The sequence below is a fragment of the Mastigoproctus giganteus genome, chromosome 4 (genome assembly GCF_048544385.1).
Source record: "Mastigoproctus giganteus isolate SK-2022 chromosome 4, ASM4854438v1, whole genome shotgun sequence".
Taxonomy (NCBI): domain Eukaryota; kingdom Metazoa; phylum Arthropoda; class Arachnida; order Uropygi; family Thelyphonidae; genus Mastigoproctus; species Mastigoproctus giganteus.
In genome coordinates, this window is record NC_143578.1 from 76722371 (window position 1) to 76736746 (window position 14376).

The 14376-nt window shown below is 36.4% G+C and overlaps 1 protein-coding gene across 1 annotated transcript in view; it reads left to right on the top strand.

Moving 5' to 3' along the window:
- Positions 1–14376, top strand: part of Tsr1 (Tsr1 ribosome assembly factor) — a 256253-nt gene that overhangs the window by 7306 nt on the left and 234571 nt on the right. Inside the window, exon 2 of the mRNA XM_090371624.1 lies at positions 4529–4599. Coding sequence (XP_090227750.1) covers positions 4529–4599 — 71 coding nt within the window. The remainder of the gene's footprint in view (positions 1–4528; positions 4600–14376) is intronic.

A 14376-nucleotide genomic window follows, 5' to 3' on the forward strand; every position in this document is an offset into this window, starting at 1 on the left:
GTATTGATCTTAAAACAACTCTCCTGTGGAAAGATATCCAAAATTTCAATAAACGAAAGTGATCTATTTGATGAATTATCTTTTGTAAAAAAAAAAAAAAAATTATGTAACGGTGAAGAAAAAAAAATAAAGGAATGGAATGAAAAGAATCTTGATTTGTACTAAATGGGCAGAAATATTCTACAGTTTTAAATTGCAAAGTGTTCCTTACCAAAATATCCTCAAAATTGTTCAATACTTGTGTTTGCCAGGAACAAATGCTTCAACTGAAAGAATGTTTTCAGTAATGAATAAGATTTGTACATCAAAAAAAAAAAACAATGAAGGTTGATAGAGTAAAAGCTATGCTCGTGTTAGAGTTTAACATCGTCTCTTGCAAGGAGTTTTATATTGACTTTTATATTTTATTTTGCCAATGTAGAATTATGCAATAATTCTACATTGGCAAAACAAATCCATTCGGCTCAAAAGTATTGATATTTTTAAATGTACCATTTTATTGAATTGTTAATGCTTATTTTTTATGTAACTGGAATAAATGATTTTCTAATTTTATTTACAATTTCTAATTTCATTTATACTGAAACTGTCTCTAAGTATTGCAATTAACACAATTTCTATGTATTCTCTATGTTCTGAGCAGTTAACTGTGTTAGTGTATTTTTAAGGAAAGTTTCCAGGATCTCTCACATTGACTACTTAACAATCTGGCTGCTTTAGGCAGAGGGATAATGAATGTATTTCCTGTTCTTGAAATATTGATTTGAAAAAAGAATTTCAGTAATAATATTTTTAACAATTCTAAATGAATTGATTTATATAGATATTTAACAACACAAAAAAAGCAATTATAATCATAAAGGTGTCCAAAAAGTCTGGAACCAAGGCTTGTGCTGTCAATCCCAATATGCTAAGAAGAATCCAAACAGTACATCGGCTGAAAAAGGCATGAAGAGTCAGAGTGGACATGTTGAACACACGTACATAGAGTAAATCCTATTGGTTCCAGACTTTTCGGGCACCCTGTAGATTTTTTTTTTTTAGCATTAGTAATGGCATGTGATGCAAGAAAGCAAACTTATACAGCATCAGCCAAAAAAAAAAAAAAAAACCCACTTCCCATTCCACCTATCGATTCGCTCCAAAAGTTTGTGCAGTTCATCCTTGAATTTATTTAAGCTATCAATTTCCACAACAACAACAGATGGAAATTTGTTTGTTCATTTATTCAGATGAGCAAAACTAATGCTACATATGGATAATATTAAACCAAAAAGGACATTTTTTAGCATTAGTAGAGACAAGTGATGCAAGAAAGCAAGCTTATATAGCACCAGCCAAAAAATAAAAAAAACCTTCCCGTTTCACCCATCCATTAACTCCAAAGGTTTGTCTTGTCTAGTTCAGCCTTGAATTTATTTAAGCTGTCAACTTCCGCAATAGAGGGAAGTTTGTACCAGTAATCAACTACCTGCTGGCTAAAGGCAATTTCCCACACATCTATTCTACAACTGTCTTGCTCAATTTGAATTTGCACCCCCTCAGGCAGGGCCATGAAAGGGGGGGTGCATTGGATGCACTACACCAGAGCATCCTGATCTAGTGTGGCCCCAATCGATGGATCCATCAGTCTCAACATAAATAAATGAGGTCCCTTAACCCCTTTTGCATCCAGGGCCCCCCAAGTACCTTTGCACGGCCCTGCCCTCAGTTGTGGAATCTGAGCAAGAGGAAGAATCCCATCAGCATTGAGCTTGCTCAAACCATTCAATGTTCAACCAGATCAACTGCAGGCATCTAGTCTCCAGATACTGCAATTTGCAGAACTTAAGCCTATCTTGGTAACGGTAACCCTTTGTTCCACTCACTAATCTCGTTGCCCTTCTCTGTACTCATTCTAGTAGCTCAACATCTTTCCTAAAATGAGACCTCCAGACCTGTATGCAATACTCAAGGTGTGGCCTGACCATTGCCTTATACAAGGGGATAATCACCTCCTTGTCCCTTCTAGCAAAATTCCTGTATATCATTGACAAACCCCATGAGCTACTCTTGCAGCCTGTCTGCACTGCTCAAAAAACTTCATATCTGACTGCACAATTACCCCAGGTCCCTTTCATTTCTTTCTTTCACCAATTCCAAAATTTCGTATAGTTTCCCCTCTCTGTGCTGTTTTGTCTCTTTTTAACCTTAGCATTGAAGTCCCCCATAATGATAGTGAGTTTTCTGTTTATCTAGAAGGCTCTCTTTCAATTTCAGTGTACATTTCTTCAACCTCTTCATCACCTTGGTTCATTTTTTTGTGAATATATCATTATAACTTTTAGTTTGTGCTTCTTAGAAATCCTGAGTAGTAGTCTTGAAACCTTTGGTATGTACTTTTCCACTCCAAAATGTTGTTTCTTATAACTTTATGGACCAGAAAGCGAACTCCACCTTTGCTCCTTTTGCTGTTTCTATTGGTGTACAACAGATTTCTGCTTGATAAACTTATAAGTGATTAATTTCTTCCTCTTGTTTTAGCCAAGCTGATGATATTCCAATTCACCTTTACTAAGGTGCCTCCGTAGCCAGGTGGGAAGGAGCAGCAGTGCGTAGCACACGCTTCTTGATTAGACCGGGGTTCGAGCCCGTCACCACCAAATACGGAGGATGCGGAAAGGTCAGGGAATGACTACTGCATATCCCCGGAGCAATATGGCCTTAGTTGCTAATGCTCCTTATAAAAAAACCAAAACCTTTACTAATTCCTTTTCCATTTCTAATATCCCATCTTCACCAATGAGCAATCTTACGTTATACCGGGACAAGTTCAGCTTCCGTGAATGGCAGCCTGGTTGTACTCAGAGATTCTTAGTACCATCTGCTTCCACTCTGATCCTCTTGCTGCCATAAGAGGTCGGGTGAAAACTGCTGGGGATTGAGGGCCATTTGTTTTCTCACGTTGTCATGAGCTGGAGGGTTTGTTCTTTTCCTCTTCATGCTGACCAGGATTCTTGAAGAGAACCACTCTACACGTTCATTTCCATCAAAGTGATGTAACAGGGCTTACCATTGAGAAGGTGTGCATGAGTGGATTTTAGGGAGTCAGGCCAACCAGACTTCTCCTAAATCTTCTAAAATAGAAAGATGTTGGATCTATCAGTGTTTTAGACTGAGTAACCTGCACTGGACCAGCGTATCAGATTATGGTCCATTTCCCTCAGCATGAATTGTTGAGGAGGCTTCTATCCTGCAGTGGGTTGATAATGGCTGCTCTTTACTTTTTTTTTTTTTTTTTTCTGATAACACACAGAAAGCTTGTTCCCCTCTAAGCCCCATTACAGTTGGTAAAAAAAAGTTAAACTGTAGCCATTATCAACCCACTGCAGGATGGAAGCCTCCTCAACAATTCAGGCTGAAGGAAATGGAACATAATCTGCCAGTGCGGGTTGGCAGATCGACCGTATATAACAGTCAGGGGCTTGAACCCGGTCTACTCAAGGAGCATGTGCTACTGCACTCCCGCTCCTGATCACTCAGCTACGGAGGCTGAGATCCCAACTGTAATATGAAAACAAGAGCCAGTCGACAAATTTTAATGTAATTTTTGTTTTCGTAACATTTTACGCATTGACCAGTGTAATTTAATTTTTTAAAAAAATGAATGAACTTTTTGATTCATTAAAACTAAGGAATATTTGTACTAGGCAAGAAAAAAAAAAAAAAATAGCCTTTACAAAGTTTTGAATTATTGTTAAAAAATAAATAAATAAACTTAATATATATTTCAATCTACTGGTAAAGGATCAAGCATTAGTGTAATATAAGTTTATATAAGTGTAATATAAATAACATTTATATATTATTCTTATTACATAACTGTAATATAAATTTAAAACACCAATTTACTTTTTTTCAAATATTAAGGTTAAAGCTTGGGTTTGTTAAACTAACTGATACTGCTTGTGTTATGAAACTGGGGGGGGGATCCCCTGGGTCAGGGACGACAAAGGCCCCCACTTACTTTGATCAAGCTGTACTACTAATCCATAGAACCAAGCTATACCACCAATTTTTTCTTCCATTACCCACTACCCCTCCGCATTTCAATAAAGGCACGTGTTCTTCAGCTAATCTCACATAGGAAGTCTACCTTCCAGGCAGTGCCCGGATGTTCCTAGCAGTAGCAGTTCATGTTGAAAAACAATATTTAATAAAGGTAAAGGCTAATCATGACCCTATAACCACTGACAAATCATTCCTGCCTCTCCTTCCCTCCTTTGAAGTGTGCAGTTTGTTTCAAGGAGTTTGTTTGTTTGCATGTGCAGTTTGTTTCAGAAAATTATGTAAATCCAACTTAATTTGATCATAAATAAGTTCGTTTTATCTTTCCTCCTCCTAAATGTGTGTTACTTATGAGAGTTGGGTTTTTTTTTTTTTTTTTTGTATGTATTTTGGGGTTGGGTGAAAAATGCTGCCCATACATAAAAAAAAAAAAAAAAATTTTTAATTATTCTTCTTTCAATGTCTATTGAAATTTTTATAGGAAAGGTAGATGTGAAAGAAGCTACTAAAAGAATAAAACATTATCTGAATAGACAAGAAAGGAAAAACCAGGTATGTAGAACATCTAATACAGAGTGCTTTTTTGAATGTGAGTATAACTACAGAAAATTGACACCCTGAATATAAAGGGTGTTAAACTAACTGATACAATTTTCTGCTCGTTAAATTACATGTGGTATTGTATTAGTATTAATAGTAGCAAATGATACAAGAAAGCAAGCTGATACAGCATCATACAAAAATAAATAAATAAAACAGAAAAATAAACTTCCCATTTCATCTATCCATCCCATCAAACCCCTATACACCTCAATCAGATCACCTTGCAGGTGCCTAGTCTCCTGATGCTTCAGTTTGTAGATCTGAAGCCCCTTTTTGTAAGAGCAACCCCTTTGTATCCCTCACCAATCTTGTTGCCTTTCACTGTATTGCCCATTATAGCAGCCCTACATCCTTTCTAAAATGAGGCCTGCAAACCTGTAGCAACACCCAAAGTGTGACCTGACCATTGTCTTATACAATGGGATAATCACCTACTTATCCTTACTATTAAAGTTCCTGTATATTGACAAAAACCCATCGGCTGACCTGACAGCCTTTCTGCATTGCTCAGAGACCTTCATATCAGGCTGCAGAGTTACCCCCAGATCCTTTTCATTTTATACTACACTGAGTGTGGTGCCATGCAGTTGATACATCTCAGAGATTACTGCTACTCATATGTAGTTGCCGACCTGGCTAGCTGGGTGGATAAATTGCCTGCCTGGCAACACAAAGGTCTTGGGTTGAATCCCACCTGTTGCTTGGATCAGAGTAGAAAATGCAAAAACTTTGGGAGGTGCAATACCTCCCAAAGCTTCTGTGGCTATCGGCTTCTGTGGCATCGGCCACAGAAGCCGATGCGCCAACTAACAAAAAAAAAAAAAAAATACTCATATAGTATCTTGCATTTGTCAATGTTAAACTTCAGTTGCCATTATGCCTGTTCTGCATAATTTTTCTAGATTTAATTGCAGCAGCATATTTTCATTACTGTCATCCCTGCCAACTTAGACATTAAGCCTGATATACCCTTATCAATATCATTAATAAATACAGAAAACAACAATGCGCTTAGCACTGAACCCTGCAGGATTCCACTAATAACATTGGTCCCCAAAGAGTGTCCGTTGATAACCACTCTGTCTTCATGCACTCAACCATCCCTTTATCCCTAGCAGTAACTTTCAATTAATGCCACACTGCTCCAATTTGTACAGCAGTCTTTTATTCACAACAGTATCAAAAGCTTTCCTAAAATTGAAGTACAGTCGATTCCGGTTATTTGGGACACATCGGGACTAGTGCATTTTGGCCCGATTAAGCGGCTGCCCCAATTATCCGAAGTTTCACGTAAATAGTTAAAAATACAATTTATCTCCCCCCCCCTTTACAATTAGTTCACTGTACAATCAAATCGCGTTACGACGAACCACCGTTCATTATACAATGTGTATTAAACAGCGATTCTAATTAGCGAAAATAGGAGGAATATTATCCACAGGCTATAAAAGTAAAGATATATTAAGCACAAATTTACTCTTTATTACCTTTTACTAATTAAAAAAATTAAATGATACGTGAAAATCGGAAGAATATACAGTACGTGATAATCGGAATAATTAATACGTACTGTAATATGTACATACTAGCTAGTTGACATTTCTGTTCACTGACATTTGTGGGTGGGGGTTAAAATTTAAAACAGTAAAAAGATAAGCAATCAATAACAAAGAACACGGCACACACAAATTGCAAGTAACACAACACGCGCAAGTGAGAACGGAGTAACAAATTACGAAGCTTTAAAAATAGGAATGAAGAGAAGATTCTGAAAATTATTTTTTTTATATGATCGAAGATTCCATGGAAGTGTAAACACATTTTACCATAATAACCCACAGAATTCCAGCTGTCGGTATTACTGCAAATTCAGTAAGATCGAGTTTACTGTCCGTTTATGATAGATTGCACTAACACAAAAGCCCAATAAACAGGTGACTGCTAATTGTTTTTATTGTTTTATGGTTGTGACCTCCAGAAATCCGACCGAATTACGTGGTACGGTCGGAGACAATCGTAGGGTAATCTCCAGTGCTGAGGTCTCCTGCCCCGATTAAACGGCATTTTGTCCCAATTAAGCGAAGTAAACCCTGGCTATTTTCTCGATTGGTTTTTGTTTTTTAAGATTTGCCCCAAATAAACGGCTGCCCCGATTAACCGGTGGCCCAAATAACCGGAATCCACTGTATAAGATATCAAAATTATTTTTTGTATCCAGTCCCTTTGTCACTGCATCACAGTAGCTAATCATGACAAGATCTCCCTTTAACAAACTCATACTATGACTGAATTATAACTGCACTCCCGTCTATGTGGTCCTGCATTACTTCTTTAACCAGTGACTACATTATTTGCCCTGAAACAGAAGTTAAGTTAACAAGTTTCTAATTACCCATGTAACCCTTATATCAATCACCCTTTGTGAAAATTATGAATACGTTCACACATCTCCTATCCACATGGACCTCCCCTGAATCCAAAGATGCTCTCATAATTATAGCTAATGGTTTGCTTACCTTCTTTGCTACCTCCCTTAATACAATTGGATTTATCCCATCTACCCCAGGTGCATTTTTTATGTTTAACTTCAGAAATTTCTCTTCCACTTTACTCTCATTTATCAATCATTCAGCTCCCTGTTAGTTTGATAATCTTTTCACATCCCTTCCCTAAAGAATTCTTCGTGTGTGAATGTAGATACAAAATGTCTATTCAGCCTGTCAGCAACCTGAGTAGGATCATCAACAGGTAAACCATCGACATCAAGTGGACCAATGTGATTCAACCCCTTTATTCTACAGTCATGGTCTTATTTACTTAATATAAGTAAATAAGTCTTTGCTGCTTTTCTTGGCATTCTTTGTGCCTGAGGCTACTCATAATCTGCCTTTGTGACTTGATTGTAGATGAGTTTATATCTGTCATAGTTTTCTGTATCACCTTATAATTGATAAGCATTTTTCTTCTCTGCCACATGTCAACAGTTCATCTGATATCCATTTAGGTCTTAGTCTTGAACAGCATTTTATAGTTGGTATGAAAAGCTTAGTAGCTTCTATGATTATTTCCTTGACTGCTTCCCATTTAGAATTTGTTGTTTGTCACAATAAATTAATTGGTCCCACTGTAGAGAATTTAAAAACAGTCTGAGCCACTGTAGCCTCCTTTACAAAAGCAGAAACCCTTATCTTTATTCTTGATGGTGGTTACATCTTTAAGTAAATTCCACATAGTACGCTGTGATCACTGCCACCCAGTGGTCCTTTTAATTACATTGTAGATTCTTAATGTATGAAGAATCACTGCTGATAATCAGATCAAGAGTATTGCTCTTTATCTGATTGTTGCCTCTAGCATACTGCTGTAGAAAACAGTCATCCAATATAGCCACTGAAGTCTTGATAGTTTTGAGTGACCAACCCACAAGTCCCAGTCAACGTCTGGAAAGTTAAAATCCCCAATTATGGGACATTCCAATTTGCTGGCCTGCATTACTTCTCTTTACAGTTTTTTGTTGTACTCATCAGAATCATTCGGCATATAACACATTCGTATCCTCATATTTGTTTTACATCACAAAAAACTGACTCAACATTGCTCCCCCTCCCCCACAATTAGATTTCTGTGGGGGAATCCTACCAGGATACCCTCCCCTGCCCTGCTGACTTCATATCCCCTATTCTGAGGTATTATGAGGGATTTGCTGACATCGGCTTCAGCTGTTCTGGCTGTTGTAGGATTAAAAACAGAGAAGCATTGTGTGTCCACAGTGTGATCTCCTTCTCCCACATAAGGCAACCTGTCCCTTTAACTTTAATCCCCTGCAATCCCTGTCTCCCTTCCCTCCCACTTCCCATCCCAACCTTTTCACTCCGCCTCCGTAGCCAGGTGGGCAGGAGCAGCAGTGCATAGCACACATTTCTTGATTAGACCGGGGTTCGAGCCCGTGATCACCAAATACGGAGGATGCAGAAAAGTCAGGGGGACCACCGCATATCACTGGAGCAATATGGCCTTAGTTGCTAATGCTCCTAAAAACCAAAACAACAACCTTTTCGAACAGTGAACTCTACTGCCAGAAATCTTTTTCTGTTCTTAACATCTCCCCAAGGAGAATGAGCTACTTCCTATTTATAGGTGGAAAGTCTTCCTATCATCCACCTATTTTATCTTCATTTGTATCTCTTCTTCCATACCTGTCTCGCCTGCTCCCTTTTTCGCTTTCCAGAGTGCCCCCCCCATGCCCTCCCTGGCTAGCTCTGACAGGATTCACCCCACCAGAGACTATTGTATTCTCTATTACCTGGCCTGCCTGTCTGCCTTCCCAGGGTTAAGGGTGGGCAATATGGGTTTCCCACTAGGGGGGGGTCTCGTGGCCTGAGGAACATCAGAACAACACTATCTCTGGCTTTTACAGTGTGTGCGCGCCGACACAGAGTATACAAATGCTGAATTGGGAGAACCCAAATTAATTATGTTATCTACCAAAAAATTATAATCCAACTAACATATTATGAATGTGCAACAATGATATAATATTTGCAACCAAAAATTAATTAGCTTTAGATATTCTCTGGAAGTAATTTTATGTGTTTTTTTTTTTTTTTTTTTTTAAATAAACTTATGCCATTCTCAACAAATGCTTAAGCCTGTTGTTACATGAATGGGTTTACTGGAATATGCGAACACCTAATACTCAGATCTGATTTTTTTTATAGAGACATACTTAAATAAATATAATCTTTATTATGGAGAAAACCATATACAGGCTGGCCTTGATTAATGCGATTAATTCATTCTGCGAGCATATCGCACAAAACGGAAACGCGTTAATTGAATATAATAATCAATAGGAAAAATTATAATTGGTCCTTGACCTTCTGGAATGTCCATAAAGAATTTTAAAAATACCTTTTAAATTCAAAAATAGCAAAAGCTTAAATTTCCAGTTCTCACCTTTGATCGATCTGCAATTGTTATGGTTTGAACAATAAGAGATTGGCTAATTTTAAGGTGATTGGTTTTTTAAAAAATTAAGGGGATGAATAAATGGTAATTACGATGAAACGGGATTAAAATATGCGCAAGGAAGTAGAAGTGCACTAACTCCGTCCTTGGTTGTCATGAAGTTGATTCAAGTTGAAATTCTAAATAGTGAATAAGCCAATAGTCGTAATGGTGGACTTTCGTTAAAATGTCTTCGGTTGGCAAGTTAAGTGAAAGGGAACTCGTACTGTATTTAAGAAGAATTTTGTAATCCCATTATGCACTTTGCTATATCAAATAGCAAAGTGCATCACGGGAATCTCAAATTGGTGAGATTCCCGCAAGCGGCAAAGTGCATCACGTCTATTGCGACTTATTGTCTTATTCACTATTTAGAATTTCAACTTTAATCAACTTCACGACAACCAAGGACGGAGTTAGTGCACTTCTACTTCCTTGCGCATATTTTAATCCCGTTTCATCGTAATTACCACTTATTCATCCCCTTAATTTTTTTACGAGGGTACCATGGTTTTTTCTCCCAGAAACTCTGGGTTTTCATCCAGCAAAACAGAAAAGTGACCTCAGGACACACAATTTATAGGCAATATACACAGAGTAACATGGCCTTAGTCACCGAAAAAAATAAAAAAGATATGATTACTGAAGATGTTCAAGAATTACTGGTAGAAAAAGAAGCCAGTGTAATAAGACATTTTTCAAAGATACAGCAGCATGCAGTGCACAGAAAGAGATGCAAAAAGAGATGTTACATTTCATGGTGATGATGATTTCATATGTACTGAATATTTATCAGATATTTTCTCTGCATTGTCTTACCTGCAAGCATTTTGTTCAGAATTGTTTCTTAATAATGAAATGGGAAAAAAACATGGTTGTGGAACAAAAAAAAAGAAAAACAGGCATTGATAGTGAAATTGCATGGATGTTGGAAATAAGAGCTATTGCTGTGAAAAATGAACCATTTTTTGACTGCTACAGATATCAGTTATCAAAGTGATTCCAAGTTACATCGTGTTGTGGTAACACCTTATGCAATTATGTAAGGAAAAAAAATTAAAGTCAAAAGAAGCTTTCCCCTCAGTGCTAGCACAGGAAGATGACTCTACAGTTACAGCATCAGGCATTTTCTTCTGAACAACCTGAAATCATGTGGGATTCCTTCAAAAAACTGTCTTGCACTTAATGTTGATATTGTGCCTGTTATGGTAGGCCTAAAAAATTCAGTATACTGTATATTAAATGAGGAGGTTGCTTGCTTGGTGGTAATAAGCCATCCCTATGGTCTTATTAATTGGGGTGCTGAAAGGGGAGCTGCATACTTGCCTCTGAAATAGATGAATACTTGGTGGAAATTTACTACTGCTTAGAAAAAGTGCTAAAAGGAAGGACAGATTTAGGTAAAAAAGATTTTGAAGTATGTGAGTATGGCCATCTTGATTTAATATGTAGCTAGACTGGTAGAAAAGTGGCACCCTTTGATTGATATAAATATCATGTAACCTTTTCTTTGATTGATATTTATATCAATCAAAGAAAAGGTTAGAAGTGATCGGAGTGTTCTGTGTGAAAACTTTAGAGTTAACAAATTGAAAAAGTACGAATAGTGATCATTAATGAATGTCATGTTCAAATCCAGTTCATGTTCCAAAAGGTTTAAAAGAAAACAAATTGAATTCAAGAAAAAGAAATTGTGAGTTTCAGACTTCTGATAAGAGTAATCCTAAACTGGCTAAGCAAGCTGATGTTTGTTTGTCATTTTGGTTTTTAGGAGCATTAGCAACTAAGGCCATATTGCTCCGGGGATATGCAGTGGTCATTCCCTGACCTTTCCGCATCCTCCGTATTTGGTGGTCACGGGCTCAAACCCCGGTCTAATCAAGAAGCATGTGCTACGCACTGCTGCTCCTACCCACCTGGCTACAGAGGTGCCTAGCAAGCTGATAATTCTAGACATGTTATCCTCACTCATGTAAAAAGTTTTTGTTTCTCCCCTCTGTTGCTTGGAATAAAGCAATTTTGCTTATTTCTTTTAAATGTTATGTCAGTGTTTGAAAATCTGAATGTATCTCTTCAATCCAACATGTCTCACATTCATGTAATGGGGTCATTACTCCTACATAAATTGAAGAATATTATGTGCAAATTTATTTTTCCAACAGTTTTCAAATCTTCCACTTCCATAATGGATATTGATTACCATAGCTGACTAAACCAGAAGTATTTTATCATAAGCATTTCTACTGCCAAGGTTGTGGAGAGTGAAACAAGAGGAGAAGATTCTGTTCTTTCACTCAGTGAAGAAGTATTTTTTTGGCTGCATATGACCACAAAGTACACAAATTACCATTGAAAAATGATGTTCTTATAAATGTTTATGTAGCACAATGATAAATTGGCAGTACATCATTTTAAAGTTTTAAATTTTTTGTAGACAACTTTCCAGTAGTACTTAGTGTTTAAAGGTAAAGAAATAGATGAAGTAGTAGATGTTTTGCAGCAGCATAAGTTCGGCCACTTTCAGTGTGAGAACTTACTAGATGCTATTATGAAAGAAGCAAGAATTGATCTGCAGTGGTCATGGGAATAAGTGCATATGAAAGCTTTAAATATAAAAATTATCACAAGACATGCTTTTCATTTAACAATTTATCATAGCAATAAGGAGCGTGGGAAATATTCAGACAGGCTTAGGAAAACAAAAGGTAGTTTGGATCTTTTCTTTCTGGTTTATGGTGAAGTAGAAGATTTTGTATTCCTTTATCTTTAAATGTTCAGCAGCCATTTTTATGAACACATTGAACACCTTTCTGAGGAAGGCAAAGTCTTCAACAGTATCTTTTTTGAAGCAATCAAATTCAATTGATTATAGAATATTCGAAGATAAAACCACAGGTATAAAAATGTTAGGTGAGCTAATGTTTAAAAGCATAATGTACTGGTAAACAAATGTATGGCTACATTTACCTTAAAATCTGTATTTTTCCAGTGAAATTTAATTTCTTGTGCAGTGTGGACTTTAAAAAACCTCAATAACAAAACACACTGAAAATTTAAAAAAATAAATAAATAAAAATAGTCCCAACACAAAACAGCCTCTCTTTTTTTTTTTTTTTTTTTTTTTAGTTTATATTTACTGTTCAATCTGTTTTCAGATTTTTTTTTTTTTCCAACCTGATATAAAAAGTGAGTTCCCATAATTCTTTTAGGTTTTCATTAAATTTTTAAGCTCAGAATTCTTTTTGTGTAGCGGTGTGTTGCACTTTTTTTTACACAAAAAAAGATGTTTTAAAACAAAAAGTATTTAATGTAAAGGAAAAAAGACTTATTATTTAGAGATTGGAATCGGGAGAATCAAATTCAAAACTAGCTGTGATTTTGGTGTCTCAGAATTACCCTTTGAAAATCTGCATCGAAAATAGTAATAGTATTTGCCATATAATGCAAGGAAAACACAGGACACTGCACTGGTCAAAAAAAAAAAAAGTAGACAAGAAAACACAAATTATATGCTTCCCTCCTCACACAGGTAAGTATCCAGTTGACACTGAATAAATTCAAAGTGTCAGCCTCAGCTACCTGCGAGGGCAACTTTTCCAGTGATTAATGACTTGCTGGCTAAAAAAAAACTTCCTATGCCCTGTAATTTGAATTTATTAAATTGGGGGTTCCTTGGAAAAAATGGTGTTCAAGAGGCTTTACTTCATTGCTTCATAATTCAGTGAAAATAGGGGAAGTAGGATCAATAGAATTGTATTCTAATAAGTAGGCCAATATTGCATGCAGAAGCAGATATTCTTACAGAAGTGCTTCAAAAGGGGCTTTAAAATGTTCAGAAAGTTAGATGCATTTCTATGTACTTTACAATATTAATGTCAGAAAAATATGTGCAGAAGTCAGTGTCTTTTAGCAGTTTGTAATGATTGGCTGCAAAAAGTATGGCCAAAATTAAGAGAATCATGTTAAGGTCAAAAAATTTTCAGTATAGATGATTCTAGGTTATTTTACAAAATGATACCACATAAATTAGAAAATATCAGTGGCAAAATATCAAAGGGAAGAGAATAAGAATTCTTGTTACTAGGATTATGTAATAGAAAAAAAAGAAAAAGTTGTTTGTAATAAGAAAAGCAAAATACAGCCACTCCCTGACTTACGTAACGCTATAAGTCAATTTCTCTAAATGCTTATGCAACACTTGCAAATTTGATTGAAGCAAAAAAAGAAATGTTTGATGAACATGTAAATAGAATTATTTATTCAATTTTTTTTTTATCTCAAGTGCAGGAAAAATTACAAAAGTTTACAAAAATTTCAAAATTATAAAATTACAAAAGAGACAAGAGACAGGCATGACGTTAGCAAGTTTTACCTTTCGAGCATCGTTGCGAGAATTAACTCTCCAGCTGATAAGCACGCTGCTGCGGAAGTTGAGGGCAGTGGAAATTTAGAAGGGGTTTTTTCCAACACATCACAAAATTTCTCTGCAGCTGCAGAATCGGCTGTGGCGACTTCACTGTATACTTTAATGTTTTAGAAACCAGCGCGATGCTTCAACCTATTGAACCACCCGTTGCTTGCCATGAATTTGGCTTCAGGTTCTCCATACTTATCCTTAATATCTTCATAAATACTTCTTGCTTTTGCTTGAATGGTCATTGGATTCATGGGCACTTGCTTCTGAATCTGATTTTCCATCCATATTATTAATAGATTTTC